This window comes from Trichomycterus rosablanca, chromosome 17 (genome assembly GCF_030014385.1).
Source record: "Trichomycterus rosablanca isolate fTriRos1 chromosome 17, fTriRos1.hap1, whole genome shotgun sequence".
Taxonomy (NCBI): domain Eukaryota; kingdom Metazoa; phylum Chordata; class Actinopteri; order Siluriformes; family Trichomycteridae; genus Trichomycterus; species Trichomycterus rosablanca.
Window position 1 is genome coordinate 11,156,301 of NC_086004.1, and position 17,037 is coordinate 11,173,337.

The following is a 17,037-nucleotide window of genomic DNA, read 5'->3' on the forward strand; positions in this document are numbered from 1 at the left end:
ACATCCATTGCTAACATGTATATACAAATATTTAAGGTAAGGGCTGCTTAGGTGGCGCAGCGGTAAAATACGCTAGCACACCAGAGCTGGGATCTCGAATACATCGTATCAAATCTCAGCTCTGCCATCTGGCTGGGCTGGGCGGCTACATAAACAACGACTGGCTGTTGTTCATGCTGATCAGGGTGTGGCTCTCTGTGCACAAGGCTGGTCTGCATATGAACTCGCCTCATGCAGGTGAAAAGATCACGTGTCGGAGGGGACGTGTGTCAGTTGTGAAGCTCCTCAGTCAGCAGTGTAGGGTTGTATCGGTAGAGGTGAAGCGTAACGCGACCAGCGTAATTTAATACGACTCGATTAGGGGAGAAAATTGGGGGGGGGGGGGGGGGGGGTTAAATAAATAAATACAAATATTTATGGCAAATCATATACTTTTAATATTGTGGCATATTCCAGCATGACTTTGCTCTTGTGCACAAAGCTAGGTTTATAAAGACATGGTTTGACTAGTTGTCTGCAAAGGAGCTCCTGATGCCTACACAGAGCCCTGACCTCAACCCAACTAAACATTTTGAGATGAATTAACTAAGTGAGCACAAATTTCCACAGACACATTTACATTCTCAGCATTTAGCAGACGCTTTTATCCAAAGCGACTTATAATTATGACTGAACATAGGTGGTGAGGCTTGAACCGGCAACCTTCTGATTACTAGTCCAATACCTTAACCACTGAGCTACCACTGCCTTGACAAGTGTGAATGGCATTAAAGCTACAATAGGGAGAAGAAGCAATTCAATAGAAATGCCCATGGTTTTGGAGTGCTCATAAATAGGCTCCACATAAATGTGGCCATATAGTGTATGTGATATATTTCAAATTTTGCAAATATACAGTAATTGTGCTTTCAAATGTACAGAAGTTTCTTTCCTGTAGAGGCTGTGTTCACTTATTTTTACTATCAAATCTATCAAACAAAGAATTTGACCAGGGGTTTCCGAACTTTTGCATGGGACTGTATTTTACGATACCAGGGTATTTCCTTATCTGTTTCACTTTGTAAATATATTCCACCTTGGTTTAAAAACACCTTTGCACTCTGTTACAGAGCATTTTGTAAACAAATTTAAAAAGTGAAATAAATATGAGAATCTGATCGAAAACAGCACGTCCCACACAAAAGACTTAGTTACATCGGCTTGTTTCTCCACTTAGACGACATACTGGTTGGAGCCGTAGTTCATTGTGTAGGCCTGACGGCTGTACTGAAAGTGATCGCTGAGTGTGTTGCTGTGACCATACTGATATTCTGAGCCTTGTTTGAAGGGTGCTGAGCCGTTGGACTGCAGCTTGTCAAACGAAACCATGTCCTGCGAAGAGACTGGTAACAGCTTTTTCTTGGCCTCCTGATTGGCGTCGTATTTCGCCTGTTAACAGCATAAGAAAAACACACACAGATCTGATTATTAACAATACATGCAGGCTTGTGTAAAAATAATACTACACTAATAAAACGGATTTGCCCTACCTACAGTCCCTGACAGAAGTTCTGTCGCTTATCCATGTTGTGGAAACAATAGCTTATAACCTGACTTTAAATTCATCCATTGGTTTTAGAAATGACTCATATGAAAGCTGAAACCCTCCCAAATGAGGTTTAATTTACGAAAATAAATTTGCTTCACTGCAGAAATATTGATCATTTAATGAACACAGAAAGGTCAGATTTTGGCAAGACAAAAGTTTTGTCGCCCACAGAAAGTAATGTGAAAATCAAACAAATAATTTACTTCAAATACAAAGATGTTTCATAACATTGGTAAATGAAGTTGTGGTGCTATTAGAGCCATATTTAATATTTTGTGTGACTTCCATGAGCTTTAAGGACTGCATCCATGCGGTTCGACAATGATTCATACAATTTATTGATGAAGTCATCAGGAATAGCAAAGAATGCAGTCTTACATGCCTCCCAGAGTTCATCAAGATTCTTTGGTTTTGTCTTCCAAGCTTCCTCTTTCATCCTACCCCAAACATGCTCAATGATGTTCATGTCTGGTGACTGGGCTGGCCAGTCCTGGAGCACCTTGATCTTCTTCGCCTTGAGGAACTTTGATGTAGAGATGGATGTATGAGATGGAGCACCATCCTGCTGCAAAATTTGACCCCTTTTATGATTGGGAATGTAAGAGGTAGCTAATACTTCTTGATATTTTAGGCTATTGATATTGCCTTCCACCTTGCAAATGTTTCGCACACCCCCATACTGAATGTAACCCCAGACCATGATCTTTCCACCACCAAACTTAACAGTTTTCTGGGTGAATCTTGGATCCATACGGGCTCCAGTAGGTCTCCTGCAGTATTTGCGGCGGCTGTGGTGTAATTCAACTGAAGATTCATCTGAGAAATCCACCTTCTGCCACTTTTCCAGCGTCCAGCAGGCTGTGGGCCTTGGCAAATGCCACACGGTTTTTTAATTGCCTTTTGTTTAGTGCTGGCTTCTGGGCACTGATTCGACCATGGAGGCCATTTCGAGACAGAATCCTACAAACTGTTCTAGTTGACACAGGGACTTGAGGTGACCAGGCCTGGTGGAGCTCTGCTGCAGTGGAAGAGGGGCTGGCTTTGGATTTTCTAACCAACAAACGTTCCTCCTTAGCAGTTGTCTTGCGGGGTCTGCCGGACCTGGGCTTGTCAAAAACATCTCCAGTCTCTTCAAATCTTTTTTTAATTCTTTGTACTTGACGCTGAGACACATTAAAGGTGCCAGCCACCTCTGCAGTGGATCTGGTCTTCAGCCTCTTGATAATCAAGGCTTTGGTCGCAGGGTGGATTTTTGGCATGTTGTCAGAGGTGAAGTTGCAGTTCAAGTGAAGGCCTGGGGTGCTGGGGTCCTTTTTATACACACCCACTAATTAACCGATCAATTAGTGAGCACAGGTGAGGCTGTAAACTAGGATTGGGTGCATTATATGACAAGGCGACAAAACTTTTGTCTTGCCAAAATCTGACCTTTCTGTGTTCATTAAATGATCAATATTTCTGCAGTGAAGCAAATTTATTTTCATAAATTAAACCTCATTTGGGAGGGTTTCAGCTTTCATATGAGTCATTTCTAAAACCAATGGATGAATTTAAAGTCAGGTTATAAGCTATTGTTTCCACAACATGGATAAGCGACAGAACTTCTGTCAGGGACTGTACATATGCAAGCGTATTTATAAAGATCATCGCAAATTCAACATCCCTGGTCAAACATGAACAGACCAGGCATCTAAACTTCTTACCTTGTTATACAAAAACACCCCCAGGATGGCAGTCATCATCCCTATAATGTTGGACGTGCTGACAGGGTTTCTCAGCATCAGTAAAGATATACTGATTACCATGATTCTCTTGGTAGCGTTAGCAACTGCATAACTGAGGGGGCTGACTATATTCAATATACTGAAGGCAATCATGTTCTGTGCAAAGTTGCAGATACCACTGATGACGAGCAGCACCAACGTTCCTGTCCAGTTGGAGATTTCTGTCTATGTAAACGCAGACACAATTGAAAGTGTTAAAACAGTCATACAAACAGTTACATTCCAGATTTCAAATTAAATGATATTCATAGACCAAATAGTACTGTTATACTGTTAAGCTGGCTCCCACAGTTTTTGGATGTGCAGATTTGACATCTTCTTCTAGCTTCCGTTTCGGAAAGCTTTGTGGACACCTGATACCTAACTAGACATTATGTCAACTATCTGTGTTCAGTTGCTGCTGTTCCACTGTAGTGAGAGCACATGCTGATGTGGTCGATATGGCCTAGCACTTATTTGGCATTTTATTTAATCGAAAAAGTGTTGGGTTACATCCAAGGCAATCAACAGTATTCCCATAAAGTTTTAAAAATCTTTATTTCTTGGGTATCCTGCTATGTGCATAAGGTTTTTTTAATGCCAATACTAAAAAATAAAATCTGCAAAGTTACATGAACCTATTCATATGTACATATCAGTGCTCCCTGTGCTAAATCAAATATGAGGAAAAATGATCCACAGTTGTCGAAAGAAATCCTTAGTGTTTCATTAGGGTGACCATATGTCCTATTTTCCTAAACCTAAAAATGCAAAAGTGGAGCTAAAGGAGAGAGTTCATCAGGTAAATGAACTAATTTATGAGATGAGGTAAAACAGAAGATGCTGTTACTGCTGCAGAGGGAGTTTTTGCATTCACACCAAGAAGCATCACAACAGGTGCAGATTGATGGACTGCCTTGTTAAAAAGTCTGTCCCTGATTCCGAAACAGCGTAAACAATACCTCTACTGATAAACTATTTTATTTGTTGATTTGTTGAACTGCTGTATAGAACGCTGAATAGAAGGGAATACGATTATCTGACCATAAAAGCATTTTGTCCCCCGGGAACTAAACCTTCCACCCAGCACAGGTGTCAGTTTGCAAGTGTCCTCTTTTCTGAAAAGCAAAATATGGTAATCCTAGTTTAATACCTATGGCAGGTATATTTTCCGGTGGCAGTGTGCTTTACACCACTCCATAAATGCTTGGCTTTGACTTTTATACATGGTGATCTTAGGCTTGTACATGGCTGTCTGGCCATGAAAACCCGATCCATAAAGATCCAGTAAATTTTCAGTATGACTCATTCCGTTATGGACATGGCATGCTTGCTGTAGATAAGTTCACTAGGGGTGTCCAGATAGTTATGGCATGTAGTGCATCACTGACTGACTAAACTGAAAGTTGGCCATGTTCTTTTCTGCACATGGGCAACACTGGGATTGTACTACTTACTATATCACCATCCACCAGAAATGCAGACATGTCAACTAAAATCCATGTAGGCAGCATAAACAAAACGGCATTAAAGCCCAGGATGTTGAGTAGATGCAGGTGGTGTATCCTGGTATCACGCAAAACCTAAAATATACATACAAGTAGGAGGTTAGTATGCAGTACTATTTGTGATATACTACACATTTATGCACAGAGCTCAATGGCACAGTGGGGTTTGAATCGCAGTGGTGTTATCTGTCCGTCTGCCACACAAACAGAAATGACTGCTATACTTGAGCAGATTGCTGAACAGCCTATCTAAGGTGCACTCCTCAGTGCGTTCTCAATGCCGGTCCAGGTCTGAACAAAATGTTTATGTACCTTCCTCATAGTTTAGAAATGGCCCTGCATTCTCTGTGAATGATTTTACATACTGTTGGTTCAGTTTCCCGATACAATATGCCGCATGCCCAAAAACGTCAAGTTATGAGCACCTGTAGTCAAGCCGGTATAGGCCGTTCTCGCTGGGTCACACTAATGTCACAAAATTCTCACAATGGGTCACTTCTGTCAGCAAGAACATGTCTAGCTGGTTGTACTCGTTCATCTTCATTGACATAGCTCAAGTAATACATTTGTCTTTTTTGACAAACAAAATTACTCTGAAGTTAAACCTGCTTCTTGTGAGGTTAAATTTAAAGCTCAGTTTAGTCCTGCAACAGCTCTAGTCTTCCTTCAGAAAATCGGCTAAGATAATTCAGAACTAGGAGAAATCTAGGACTAAATCAAGCCATGAATGAGAATGCAGATTTCTGTTCATCTGGTTTGAACAGCTGTTTACTCTAGGACCAGTACCTGCTTCATCCTTTTTTTCCAGAATAGGCTGGGTGTTGTCTTGCGGCATTGCTATTTAACTACTGACATTTTTTGCTATATTTGTTTAGCAAATGAATGCCCGAAAGGCATGTCAGACCAAACATCTCTACATATTTAAACAATTTCATTCAAGAACGTACCTTTTTGGAGAAAATATTTTGCAAAGAGAAGCAAAGTGTGGCCGCCAGTGCGCTGATCAATCCGGACATATCAAAGGAAAGCTCAGTCACTGTGGCTAACAGGACACCGCCTATGATTGGTATGAGGGATACATACACCTACAAAAGACAAAAAAGGCCACACATTCATGACTACAACAGCAAACAAAATACAAAAGTATTATATGTCCACTGAAAACTGACAGAAGCTGAAAACATCCAACAATTTCAATTGTATTCCATTAAAAAGGTAGGGCAGTTGTAGCCTAGCGGTTAATGTACTGGCTAGTAACCGAAAGGTTGCTGGTTTAAGCCCCACAACTGCCAGGTTGCCATTGTTGGGCCCTTGAGCAAGGTCCTTAACCCTGAATTGCTTAGACTGTGTATTGTCACAATACTGTAAGTCGCTTTGGATAAAAGCGTCTGCTAAATGCCGAAAATGTAAATGTAAAAAGGGGTTTACTGTGGACAAATAAAAACTGACAGTGTGCAAACATTTAAAAAGCTGGTTAGTGTGGAGACATTTTTTAAACAAATACTAAAAAAAAATGATTTGTTTACATTTGACATTTGACAGATGCTTTTATTCAAAGCAACTTGCATATTTTACAATTGTCTACAATTTTCTACAGTTAAGTGCAAATGTTTGCAAACTTCTAAAACTAAATTCATTGACATCTATTGGCCACTGTTTACTGATTCTTTTCTCATTCATTTGTAAATGCATTTATCATGAAGACTGTTACAGTTTGATCTTATCTTTACTTTTTACATGGCACTGTAAATATACATAAAAAAATACAGGGGTCGCAAACTTTCAAAAGGATTGTACATTTTAAATAACTTGCCTTTGTACTTTGCTTTTCCTTCATTATTATCCGTGACAACAGCACAACCCATATTGGCATGGTTGCCTTCACTGTGGAGAAAAAAGAGCAATAAGAAGTAAACACATGTCAGAAAAACACAGACTGTCACTTTATGCTAAGAAGAAATTGATCAGATTCACACACTATATGGACAAAAAGTATTGGGACACATCATTTAATCATTAAATTCAGGTGTTTCATTCAGTCCTATTGCTAGAGGTGTACAAAATCAAGAACTTAGCCAGTCTGTCTTTTCAAACCTTTGTGAATAAATGGGTTGTTGTAAAGAGCTTACTAAATCTGAACAAGTCAGTCAGTAAAATTTCTTCCCCCCTCCCCTATATTTTTCACAATCAACTGTGAGTGCAGGCCTTAAATTACCAAGCACAAAGTCAAGCTCTGGATGAAGTGGTGTAAAGAATTGTGCTTTTCTATTGCAGTCTGAGTGACGATTCAAGTTATGTTCCACGAGAACAATACCTGCCTGACTGCATTGCACCAACTGTTAAGTTTGATAAAGGAGGGATAATGCTGTTGGATTGTTTTTCAGGGGCTGGCCAGGTCCCATATTTCCAGTAAAGATAAATCCTAATGCTTTAGCATAGAGTATGCTATCAAACTTGTGGGGAAGGCCTTGTTCCTGCACTGTATGATTGTGCCCCAGTGTGGACGAACTTGACTGGCCAGGACAGAGCTTTGACTTCAACTCTTTTAAACACGTTAAGAATAAACTAGAACAGAGTTTGCAAGCCAGACCTTTTCATTCAACATGGGATGTCATAAAAGCTCCTGAAGGTGTAATGTGGTGAAGGAGGTGTTCCAATACCTAGTCTATATAGTGTATGATGCTTTCCAAGAACCTGTCATGAATTAAAACTGCTGATCGCCAGTTGACAACCCTCTGCCAGTTGTCATTAGAGTTCCTCCAGAGACTGTGTGGGGTTTTTTTCTAGGACGTGTTTTCCCTCACTTGCCAAATACCTTATTTAGGATTTTAACATCATGTTTTACACACTTTTGGTTACATTCATGACAGGACAGGTAGAGTTACTTGTTACAAAAGATTCATCAGTTCACATGTTTAATGTTAAACACAGTCATGGAGAGTTTTGTATCTCTAATTTACCTTACTTGCATGTCTTTTTACTGTGTGAGGAAGCCGAAGCTCCCGAAGGAAACCCACACAGACACAGGGAGAACATGCAAAATCCAGGACCTGGAGGACTGCCATATTTAAATGTGTGTGCTGCTTTGCAACATATTGGTTCCCTTTTCTGTCCAATACCTCAGTTGTAATAGTGAAGAACGGTGATACTTCCTGATCCATGTGTGCCATATGTGTATTTTCAAAATGTATTCTGAATGTGCATTCTAACAGAATCTGTGCATTTAAACAGAATATTGCACTGTATATATTTGGGACGTTATAGTGTACTGCGACTACCTTGTCTGACAGAACCTTAAATGGAAACAGTTTGGTTTTATTTTGCAAAACATGTTGTAACAAAACATATGTTTCCATGAATTTTACAAATATACACTGATCAGCCATAACATTAAAGCCACCTTGTTTCTACTCTCATTGTCCATTTTATCAGCTCCACTTACCATATAAAAGCACTTTGTAGTTCTACAATTACTGACTGTAGTCCATTTGTTTCACTACATACTTTTTTTTAGCCTGCAGTCACCCTGTTCTTCAATGGTAATATTCAAAGCAGGTAATATTTAGGTGGTGGATCATTGTAAGCACTGCAGTGACAATGACCTGGTGGTGGTGTGTTAGTGTGTGTTGTGCTGGTATGAGTGGATCAGATACAGCAGCGCTGCTGTTGTTTTTAAATACCGTGTCCACTCACTGTCCACTCTATTAGACACTACTACCTAGTTGGTCCACTTTGTAGATGTAAAGTCAGAGACGATCGCTCATCTATTGCTGCTGTTTGAGTTGGTCATCTTCTAAACCTTCATCAGTGGTAACAGGACGCTGTCCATGGGGTGCTGTTGGCTGGATATTTTTGGTTGGTGGACTATTCTCAGTCCAGCAGGGACAGTGAGGTGTTTAAAAACTCCATCAGCGCTGCTGTGTCTGATCCACTCATACCAGCACAACACACACTAACACACCATCACCATGTCAGTGTCACTAAAGTACTGAGAATCATCCACCAACCAAATAATACCTGCTCTGTGGTGATCCTGTGAAGGTCCTGACCATTGAAGAACAGCATGAAAGGGGGCTAACATGGCATGCAAAGAAACAGATGGACTCCAGTCAGTAATTGTAGAACTACAAAGTGCTTCTATATGGTAAGTGGAGCTGATAAAATGGACAGTGAGTGTAGAAACAAGGAGGTGGTTTTAATGTTATGGCTGATCAGTGTATGCATCTTATGTTGGCAGAACGATTCCTGGGAGTTGTACTCTTCCCGTGCAGGGGGAAATACCTGACTAGTAATAGGAAGGTTGCTGGTTCAAATTCCACCACTGCCAAGTTAACACAATTGGGCCCTTGAGTATGGTCCTAAACCCTCACACAATGTATTCACCACAGTAGTAGATTGTTTTGGGTAAACTGTCTGCTAAATGCTTTAAATGTTTTAATGATACAAAGTGACATTAATGGTTTGATCTTCTCGTTGCAGTTTGTGACAAACGTTGGTTTATCCCTTAATACCAAGACAATAAGGTACAATGAGGACAAATTCACGCTTGAAAAAACCAGGCCCCTACTTCTGACTACGTAGCAACCCCGAAACTTAACGGGGTCGCGTTCCAAACCGCATACTACGGTACTAGATAGTGTGTCAAACTCTGACACAAGCAATAAGGTGGTCGCGCACTATACAGTAACCAGTAAGCGATATATATCACTTTCCTAGCGTTATCGCTACTTGTTGTGTAGATCCGGTCGTGTGGGTATGATATCTGGTTGGCTAAGTAGTAACTACTTTAGTTTAAAAAGAGTATTTAAAAGCCAAAATGAAATTTAAATCACTCCTGTTTTTATGTATTCAAAGGAGAATATAAAAAAACGTAAATTGATTAAAAAAAACAGCCTTTAAGTGACGTCACGTTAGCCACATGCTAACTAGCTGAGGCTAGTTAAATAATAAATTCAGACGTTAAATAATAAGAAAAAAATGAGGTGATAATTACCAGTATGAGCGTACGACACTGGGACCTTCCATATGCTGAAGTGAGCCGACACTGAAGCGAAGTATTTTCCGAAAGCGAGAGGGAGAATGTAGCAGCGGTAGTAAGTAGACGGTAATTCAATTTTGGGGACGGACCAGGCGCGGAGCAGCGGCGGCAGAAACAGCACAATGGAGAAGATGTGGAACAGCGACACGGTAACGGGATACGGGAATCCGTTCAAGATGATTTTGTTGACGACGTTACCGCCTGAACTCACTGTGTACCAGCATAAACACAGTAGCGCTATCCGCAGCCCCTCCTTCACCTGCGGACGCTCCTGTGCCGCCATCTTTCTGCCCTGCTCTCAGTAAAAGCCGGGTTACCCAGCTCCTTCCTACGTGGAGCTCCAGCTCACCAAAGCAATATCAGTGCGAGAGCGAGTGAGAGAGCTAGAGAGAAAGACAAATGAGTGAGAGAGCTAGAGAGAAAGACAGTGAGTGAGAGAGCTAGAGAGAAAGACAGCGAGTGAGAGCGCTAGAGAGAAAGACAGTGAGTGAGAGAGCTAGAGAGAAAGACAGTGAGTGAGAGAGCTAGAGAGAAAGACAGTGAGTGAGAGAGCGATGGACCCACACAGACATATTTCTTTTTGTATATTTATGAGTCATTCTATAATTTGGGGTACATTCCATGTCCTATGATAATAATTATATTTATATTTATTTTTAAACTATTTTCTTTAAAAATTTCATATTTTACCTATTAATGGAAAACATGTTGTAATATCACAAAAACATTATGTGCATCTTATGCTTCATTTAGCTTGAAATTTGTCATGATGTTCCTAAATGAACAGTTTTTGCTGTGTCCGTTTTTTAAGTTGAGGGTGCCTTGGTTTTAAAATAATGAATAAAATCATTAAGGGCAACAACATCTATTTTTTTATTTATTTCAAAAGTTTAAATACTAAGGAAAAATAATATTTTTTTAATTGAGTTCCTCTTTTAAATAATTTAAATATCTTTATTTATTAATGTCCGCAAAAGTTCTGTCAACTATGTTACTAACAGAACTCCACTCAGCAACTCAAAAATGGTTTGTTCTAAAACTATGTGACCAGCATTACATGATATCATTTTTCTCTGTGGAGGGTATATTGAACAAACTGTGGTGAATGTCCTCTTATTTTTTTTAAATATTTTATCTATAATAGAACATTGTCAATGAGTATATTAATTGACCGTCAACTATGTTACATACATTGTTATGGTTAAATTTTTTTAAATAATTTTAATTCAAACGTATGTTCAAATTAGACATTACTCTGTTCAATAAATGACATGTGGTCAGCCAGGCAAGGTCTACCACTGAAGTTATGGGTCAAAATAGGGAAATTGTCAACTATGTTACCTGTCAACTAAGTTACCTAGTAGTCTACATCTACTGTCCCTTTAAAATAAAAATAATAATGTTTAAGCTTTGCAAATAGTGGATATGTTACACTAAATGAATATATTAACTTGAACCACTGATGGTTCTATTGAGAGAACTTTTTTGGTGATGTGAAATGTACCCCAAATTATGGAATGACCCTTATATAAATGTCTTTTGATGCTTTGGCAATACTGTAACCACCACAACAGTCATGTTACTAAAGCTCTTTGAATTGAATTAAACGAGTGAGAGAGCTAGAGAGAGACAGTGAGTGAGAGAGCAAGTGAGAGAGCTAGAGAGAAAGACAGTGAGTGAGAGAGCTAGAGAGAAAGACAGTGAGTAAGAGAGCGATGGACCCACACAGACATAATGTTTGTTATGCACATCTGTTTTTATTCTATTTTTATTTTATGTTTCTTTGTTAAATGTTATATTTTCCTAAAGTGAAAGAAGTGAGAGGGCTAGAGAGAAAGACAGTGAGTGAGAGAGCAAGTGAGAGAGCTAGAGAGAAAGACAGTAAGTGAGAGAGTGAGTGAGAGAGCCAGAGAGAAAGACAGTGAGCGAGTGAGAGAGCTAGAGAGAAAGACAGTAAGTGAGAGAGTGAGTGAGAGAGCTAGAGAGAAAGACAGTGAGTGAGAGAGCTAGAGAGAAAGACAGTGAGTAAGAGAGCGATGGACCCACACAGACATAATGTTTGTTATGCACATCTGTTTTTATTCTATTTTTATTTTATGTTTCTTTGTTAAATGTTATATTTTCCTAAAGTGAAAGAAGTGAGAGGGCTAGAGAGAAAGACAGTGAGTGAGAGAGCAAGTGAGAGAGCTAGAGAGAAAGACAGTAAGTGAGAGAGTGAGTGAGAGAGCCAGAGAGAAAGACAGTGAGCGAGTGAGAGAGCTAGAGAGAAAGACAGTAAGTGAGAGAGTGAGTGAGAGAGCCAGAGAGAAAGACAGTGAGTGAGAGAGCTAGAGAGAAAGACAGTGAGTGAGAGAGTGGATTGAATGGAAACACAGGCGCCGCCAATAACACTGGACAACAATTTTTTGCAAAAGTTCTGTTTCCTTGAATTTTTTTGGTGATTGTGACAGACCTATTCGAGCTGAACACAGATGTAGTTTCTGATTGTCTGTACCACCTAGAAGTTTTACTGATTATAACACATTAAAATCTTATACATGTCATTAGCTCAACCGAGCTAAAAGTGTTTTGCTGCTGATTTTCATTTCTACTCAACATCTGTTGCATCTCATATTAGTGTCCAGCAATAGTCAGCCAGTATTGACGGATTCCAGTGGCCTTGGTAACATTCCATTGTGGCAATGTCTTGGTGAACGCATTTGCCATGCTCATCACTTACTGCACCAAGATGAGCAGTGAAGGAATCCAAGTGTCAATGCAGGAAATGGATTTTAAATGACATGTTGCACTTCATCACTTTGTAAGCTTAAAGAAGGCTGTCAACCAGTTTGATGAAGTTTGGCAGTCAATAGTCGCAAAAGAAAATTTTCAGCAACCATCCTTGAATCATTTCCAAGCGATTTTCTCAGGTCCCACCACCAGATCATTCATGATGTGTCAGATTTGTGGACCTACAGAAATGCCTTCACTAATCTTGGCATCAGTTATTCTCGGGAACACTTGTCTTAAATAACGAAAACCTTTCCCCTTTTTGTTCATTGCTTTCATAATTTTTCTCCTCAGCCTGAGTCTTATGTAAAGTGGAGGCAAAAATATCTGGAGTTAAATTCTGCAAATTGGCCAGTTCTTTTTAGTGTAATATGATTTTTTTTAGTGGCTGTGTCAATCGCAAATGAAGCAGCAATACTTGGTATATCTGAGCTGCAATCCAAGAAGCAGTGCCACTTTGAATCTCCAGATGTTTCAGGTGTAGTTGCTGTACTTGATGTATTTCAACAACAGTTCCATGTTCTGATATGTTTTCTTGATGTGTGCAGCATACCAACAGGTACTGAGGAATATACATTGCCTCTGTGTAACAAGACAGCCTTGTGTCTTAACAATCATGAATCAATAAAATAGTATGTGATAGGAAAAATTCGAGGTGATTTATGTTATCAGCGGCTCAAAATACATAAGATGCACCCAAAAGTGTTCAAGAAACAAAATCTCTGTTGACCAGTGTAATTTTAGTTTGAAACTTCTTGTTGGAAAGAGCGTAATTTTGTTGTGTCATTATACACTGACCAGACATAACATTATGACCACTGACAGGTGAAGGGAATAACACTGATTATCTCTTCATCATGGCACCTGTTAGTGGGTGGGGTATATTAGGCAGCAAGTGAACATTTTATTCTCAAAGTTGACTTGTAAGAAGCAGGAAAAATGAACGAGCATAAGGATTTAAGTGAGTTTGACAAGGGCCAAATTGTGATGGCTAGACGACTGGGTCAGAGCATCTCCAAAACTGCAGCTCTTGTGGGGTGTTCCTCAGTGTCTATCAAAAGTGGTCCAAGAAAGGAACCGTGGTAAACCGGCGACAGGGTAATGGCGGCCAAGGCTCATTGTTGCACGTAGGGAGCGAAGGCTGGCCCATGTGGTCCGATTCAACAGACGAGCTACTGTAGCTCAGATTGCTGAAGAAGTTAATGCTGGTTCTGTTAGAAAGGTGTCAGGATACACAGTGCATTGCAGTTTGTTGCGTGTGGGGCTGCATAGCAGCAGATCAGTCAGGGTGCCCATGCTGACCCCTGTCCACCACCGAAAGCACCAACAATGGGCACGTGAGCATCGGAACTGTACCACGAAGCTATGAAAGAAGGTGGCCTGGTCTGATGAATCACGTTTTCTTTTACATCACGTGGATGGCCGTGGCATCGCTTACCTGGGGAACACATGGCACCAGGTTCTGCTGGGAAACCTTGGGTCCTGCCATCCATGTGGATGTTACTTTGACATGTACCACCTACCTAAGCATTGCTGCAGACCATGTACACCCTTTCTTGGAAATGTTATTCCCCGATGGCTGCCTTTAAGCAAGATAATGCACCCTTCCACAAAGCAAAAATGGTTCAGGAATGGTTTGAGGAGCACAACAATGAGTTTGAGGTGTTGACTTGGCCTCCAAATTCCCCAGATCTCAATCAAATCAAGCATCTGTGGGATGTGCTGGACAAACAAGTCCGATCCATGGAGGCCCCACCTCACAACTTACTGGAATTTAAGGATCTGCTGCCGACATCTTGGTGTCAGATATCACAGCACACCTTCAGGGGTCTAGTGGAGTCCATGCCTGGATGGTTCAGGGCTGTTTTGGCAGCAAAAAGGGGACTAACACAATATTACAGTGTGTACATGGGGTGACCTCCCCTACCTCTCAATATTTAGATATGCTCAAAATGTCCCCCTCTACTATACTGATGTAAAAAATTGGGAGGCATACTTGTCATTGGCAAGCATGGACAGAAATAGAAGGGCTGCCCCAACAAGGGCATTCGGCATAAAAAACTGTGCCGGCTCTGGTATGTGACCCCTCAATATATACTGGAGCAGCTGGAAAAAATACAGTACATAAAGACTGTAAAACATAAAAATAAAACGTACAGTCAACTTCTATTTTGGGGGACACAGAAATGCCTCTTTATTAACTAAACAGATTTCAGTAGAAAACACTTCAACCAGTTAGGTTTAGTGATGAGTCAGTTCGGTCACAATCAAATAATGATTCTGAATAACTGATATGAAACATCAGATTGTCATAAAAAAAATTATATATATATATATATATGGCCAAAAGTATTTGGACACCTGATCATGAGCTTGTTGATTTAGTCCATTAAAAAACAATGGTGCTACAATAGTGACCCCTACGTAATTTTTTCAGCTATAACAGCCACTGAGACGGCTTCTCACAAGACTTTAAAGTATGTACCTGTATGTGGGAATTTATTTCCCTTCAGTCAAAAGACATTTGGAAGGCTAGGCAATGATGTTGCTCAAGAAAGCCTCAATTGATGTTCCAGTTTATTCCAGAGCTGTTCAGTGGGGCTGAAGTCAGAAGTTACTTTAAACCAAGCTTTTTTTCATGTCCTTGCTTTATGCACAGGGTCACAGTCTTCCCTAAAGTTATTACATCTGATAGTAACTGTCGTGGTTGGGCCACAAAAAGTATGTGTGTGGCCCAGCTTTGCCACTTTTAGTGTATAAAGGTAAACGAATAAACCCTAATGTTACTGACAATGTCAATGACAATATTACTCACTGTTTAAAATGTAGCAACACAGAGCAAACATATAAGAAAGCTTAAATCCTTTACGCATCCTTTAAGTATGTGGACACCTGATTATGAGCTGGTTGGATATTCAATTTCAAAATCTTGGACTTTATGACTATGCAGAGTGTCTATGCAATTCAGCATTTAGAAAAAAAAAACAGTAATTAAGAAGTTGTCCACATATTTTGTCTAAATAGTGTTTTTGGAGGCAATTTATGCAAATTTGTGGAAAAATAACAATTAGCGACAACTAGTGGAAAGAACAGGTGATGCAGGTTTAACTGACTGAAAATATAAACACAGAGCAACATAAAAGTTTAATTATTTATTTTAAAATAATACCATTCAGTATATAATTAATAAAATCATAAATCATTATCATCATAAAAGTACAGTGCCACAGCACCAGGCTACTCTGGCCACGTTGTCACCGCTGTTGACTGACTACTTTTCAGCAACATGCAGAAGGTGGTTATTCTAAATTGTCCCTAATAGGTGTAAGTGAATGGGTTTGTATGATGCCCTGTCAAAGATCTGTCAAGATCTTTAAATTGATTGTTATAATGTTATTATTATTACTACAATTATTATTATTATTATTATTATTATCAGGTAACTAGGCATATAATGATGTCTAAAATTAAATCTATTAATATTATGTCGATCAGGAACAACCATGTACAATTATGCACAATAATGTTTGCTGCTTTTAGAGGACAGAAAATGTGTTTATACATTTATAAATGTATAATGCATCACTTTAGAAATTCAATATTTAAAAAAAACGTATTATATATATTGCTGCTAGAATAGGAATTAAGACAAACAGAGACTAGCACGCCACAATATTAAAGGAATACCTTTATGGAATACTTACAGTGCATTAAACTAATTAAAATATATTTGGACACCTGATGATGAGCTTGTTGGACATCCCTTTTCAAAACAAAAGGTGTTAAAATAGTGTGACTTTTTAAGAGTGATCTTTTAGCTAGAACAGCAGCCACTATTCTGAAAAGGGAATTTGTGCCCATTGACCAAAGAGCATTTGTATGGCTGGGGACGAAGGTTGGTCAAGAAAGTCTCAAATGATGTTCAGGTTCATTCCAAAGCAGTGGGGCCTTGTGCAGGCCGCTGGAGTTTCTCTAAACCAAGCTGTTCTTCATGTCTAGCAGGGTACAGACCTTGCTTTGTGCACAGGGGCGCAGTCATTCTGGTACAGGAAAAGACCTTCCCTTCGGTCATCCCAGTGTGGTCCGTAAAGACCTAAAACCTTGTGAAAAGCCTTCCCAAAAGAGTGAGAGTTGTTACGGCAGCAAAAAAGAGCCACTTCAATATTAATGGCTATTATTTTGGAAGGATGTGTCCAACTAACGTATCGTCAGGCGTTTACGTACAAGGAATCTGATTTGTGGTGAGATACTGGTCAGTAAAGTACACTGTACGGCCATGGCATTTGCTTTTCCCCCTTGGCAATTGTTCTGGTCACTTATGCCAGCACACCTATAAAGTGTTTGTTTTTGACCAATTAATAGTATTTCCAT

The 17,037-nt window shown here is 39.7% G+C and overlaps 1 protein-coding gene across 1 annotated transcript; it reads right to left on the reverse strand.

Annotated features, from left to right (window-relative positions):
• Positions 1-395: 395 nt before the first annotated feature.
• slc35e1 (solute carrier family 35 member E1) lies at positions 396-10,180 on the reverse strand. Its single transcript, XM_063013141.1, has 6 exons — positions 9,853-10,180; positions 6,673-6,743; positions 5,807-5,944; positions 4,809-4,934; positions 3,292-3,537; positions 396-1,428 (listed from the first exon to the last, which is right to left on the reverse strand). Exons 1-6 carry the CDS (start codon positions 10,178-10,180, stop codon positions 1,213-1,215), a joined length of 1,125 nt encoding a protein of 374 aa, XP_062869211.1. The 3' UTR covers positions 396-1,212.
• Between the last annotated feature and the right edge of the window lie 6,857 nt (positions 10,181-17,037).

What these genes read in the sequence shown, in the direction of transcription:
- slc35e1 (XM_063013141.1), bottom strand. Translation starts at nt 10,180, where the DNA reads ATGGCGGCACAGGAGCGTCCGCAGGTGAAGGAGGGGCTGCGGATAGCG. An exon ending in AGTGTCGTACGCTCATACTG is followed by an intron (nt 6,744 to 9,852) that starts GTAATTATCACC and finishes TTTTCTCCACAG; the next exon opens with TGAAGGCAACCATGCCAATA. An exon ending in TTCTGGTGGATGGTGATATA is followed by an intron (nt 3,538 to 4,808) that starts GTAAGTAGTACA and finishes GCGTTTACATAG; the next exon opens with ACAGAAATCTCCAACTGGAC.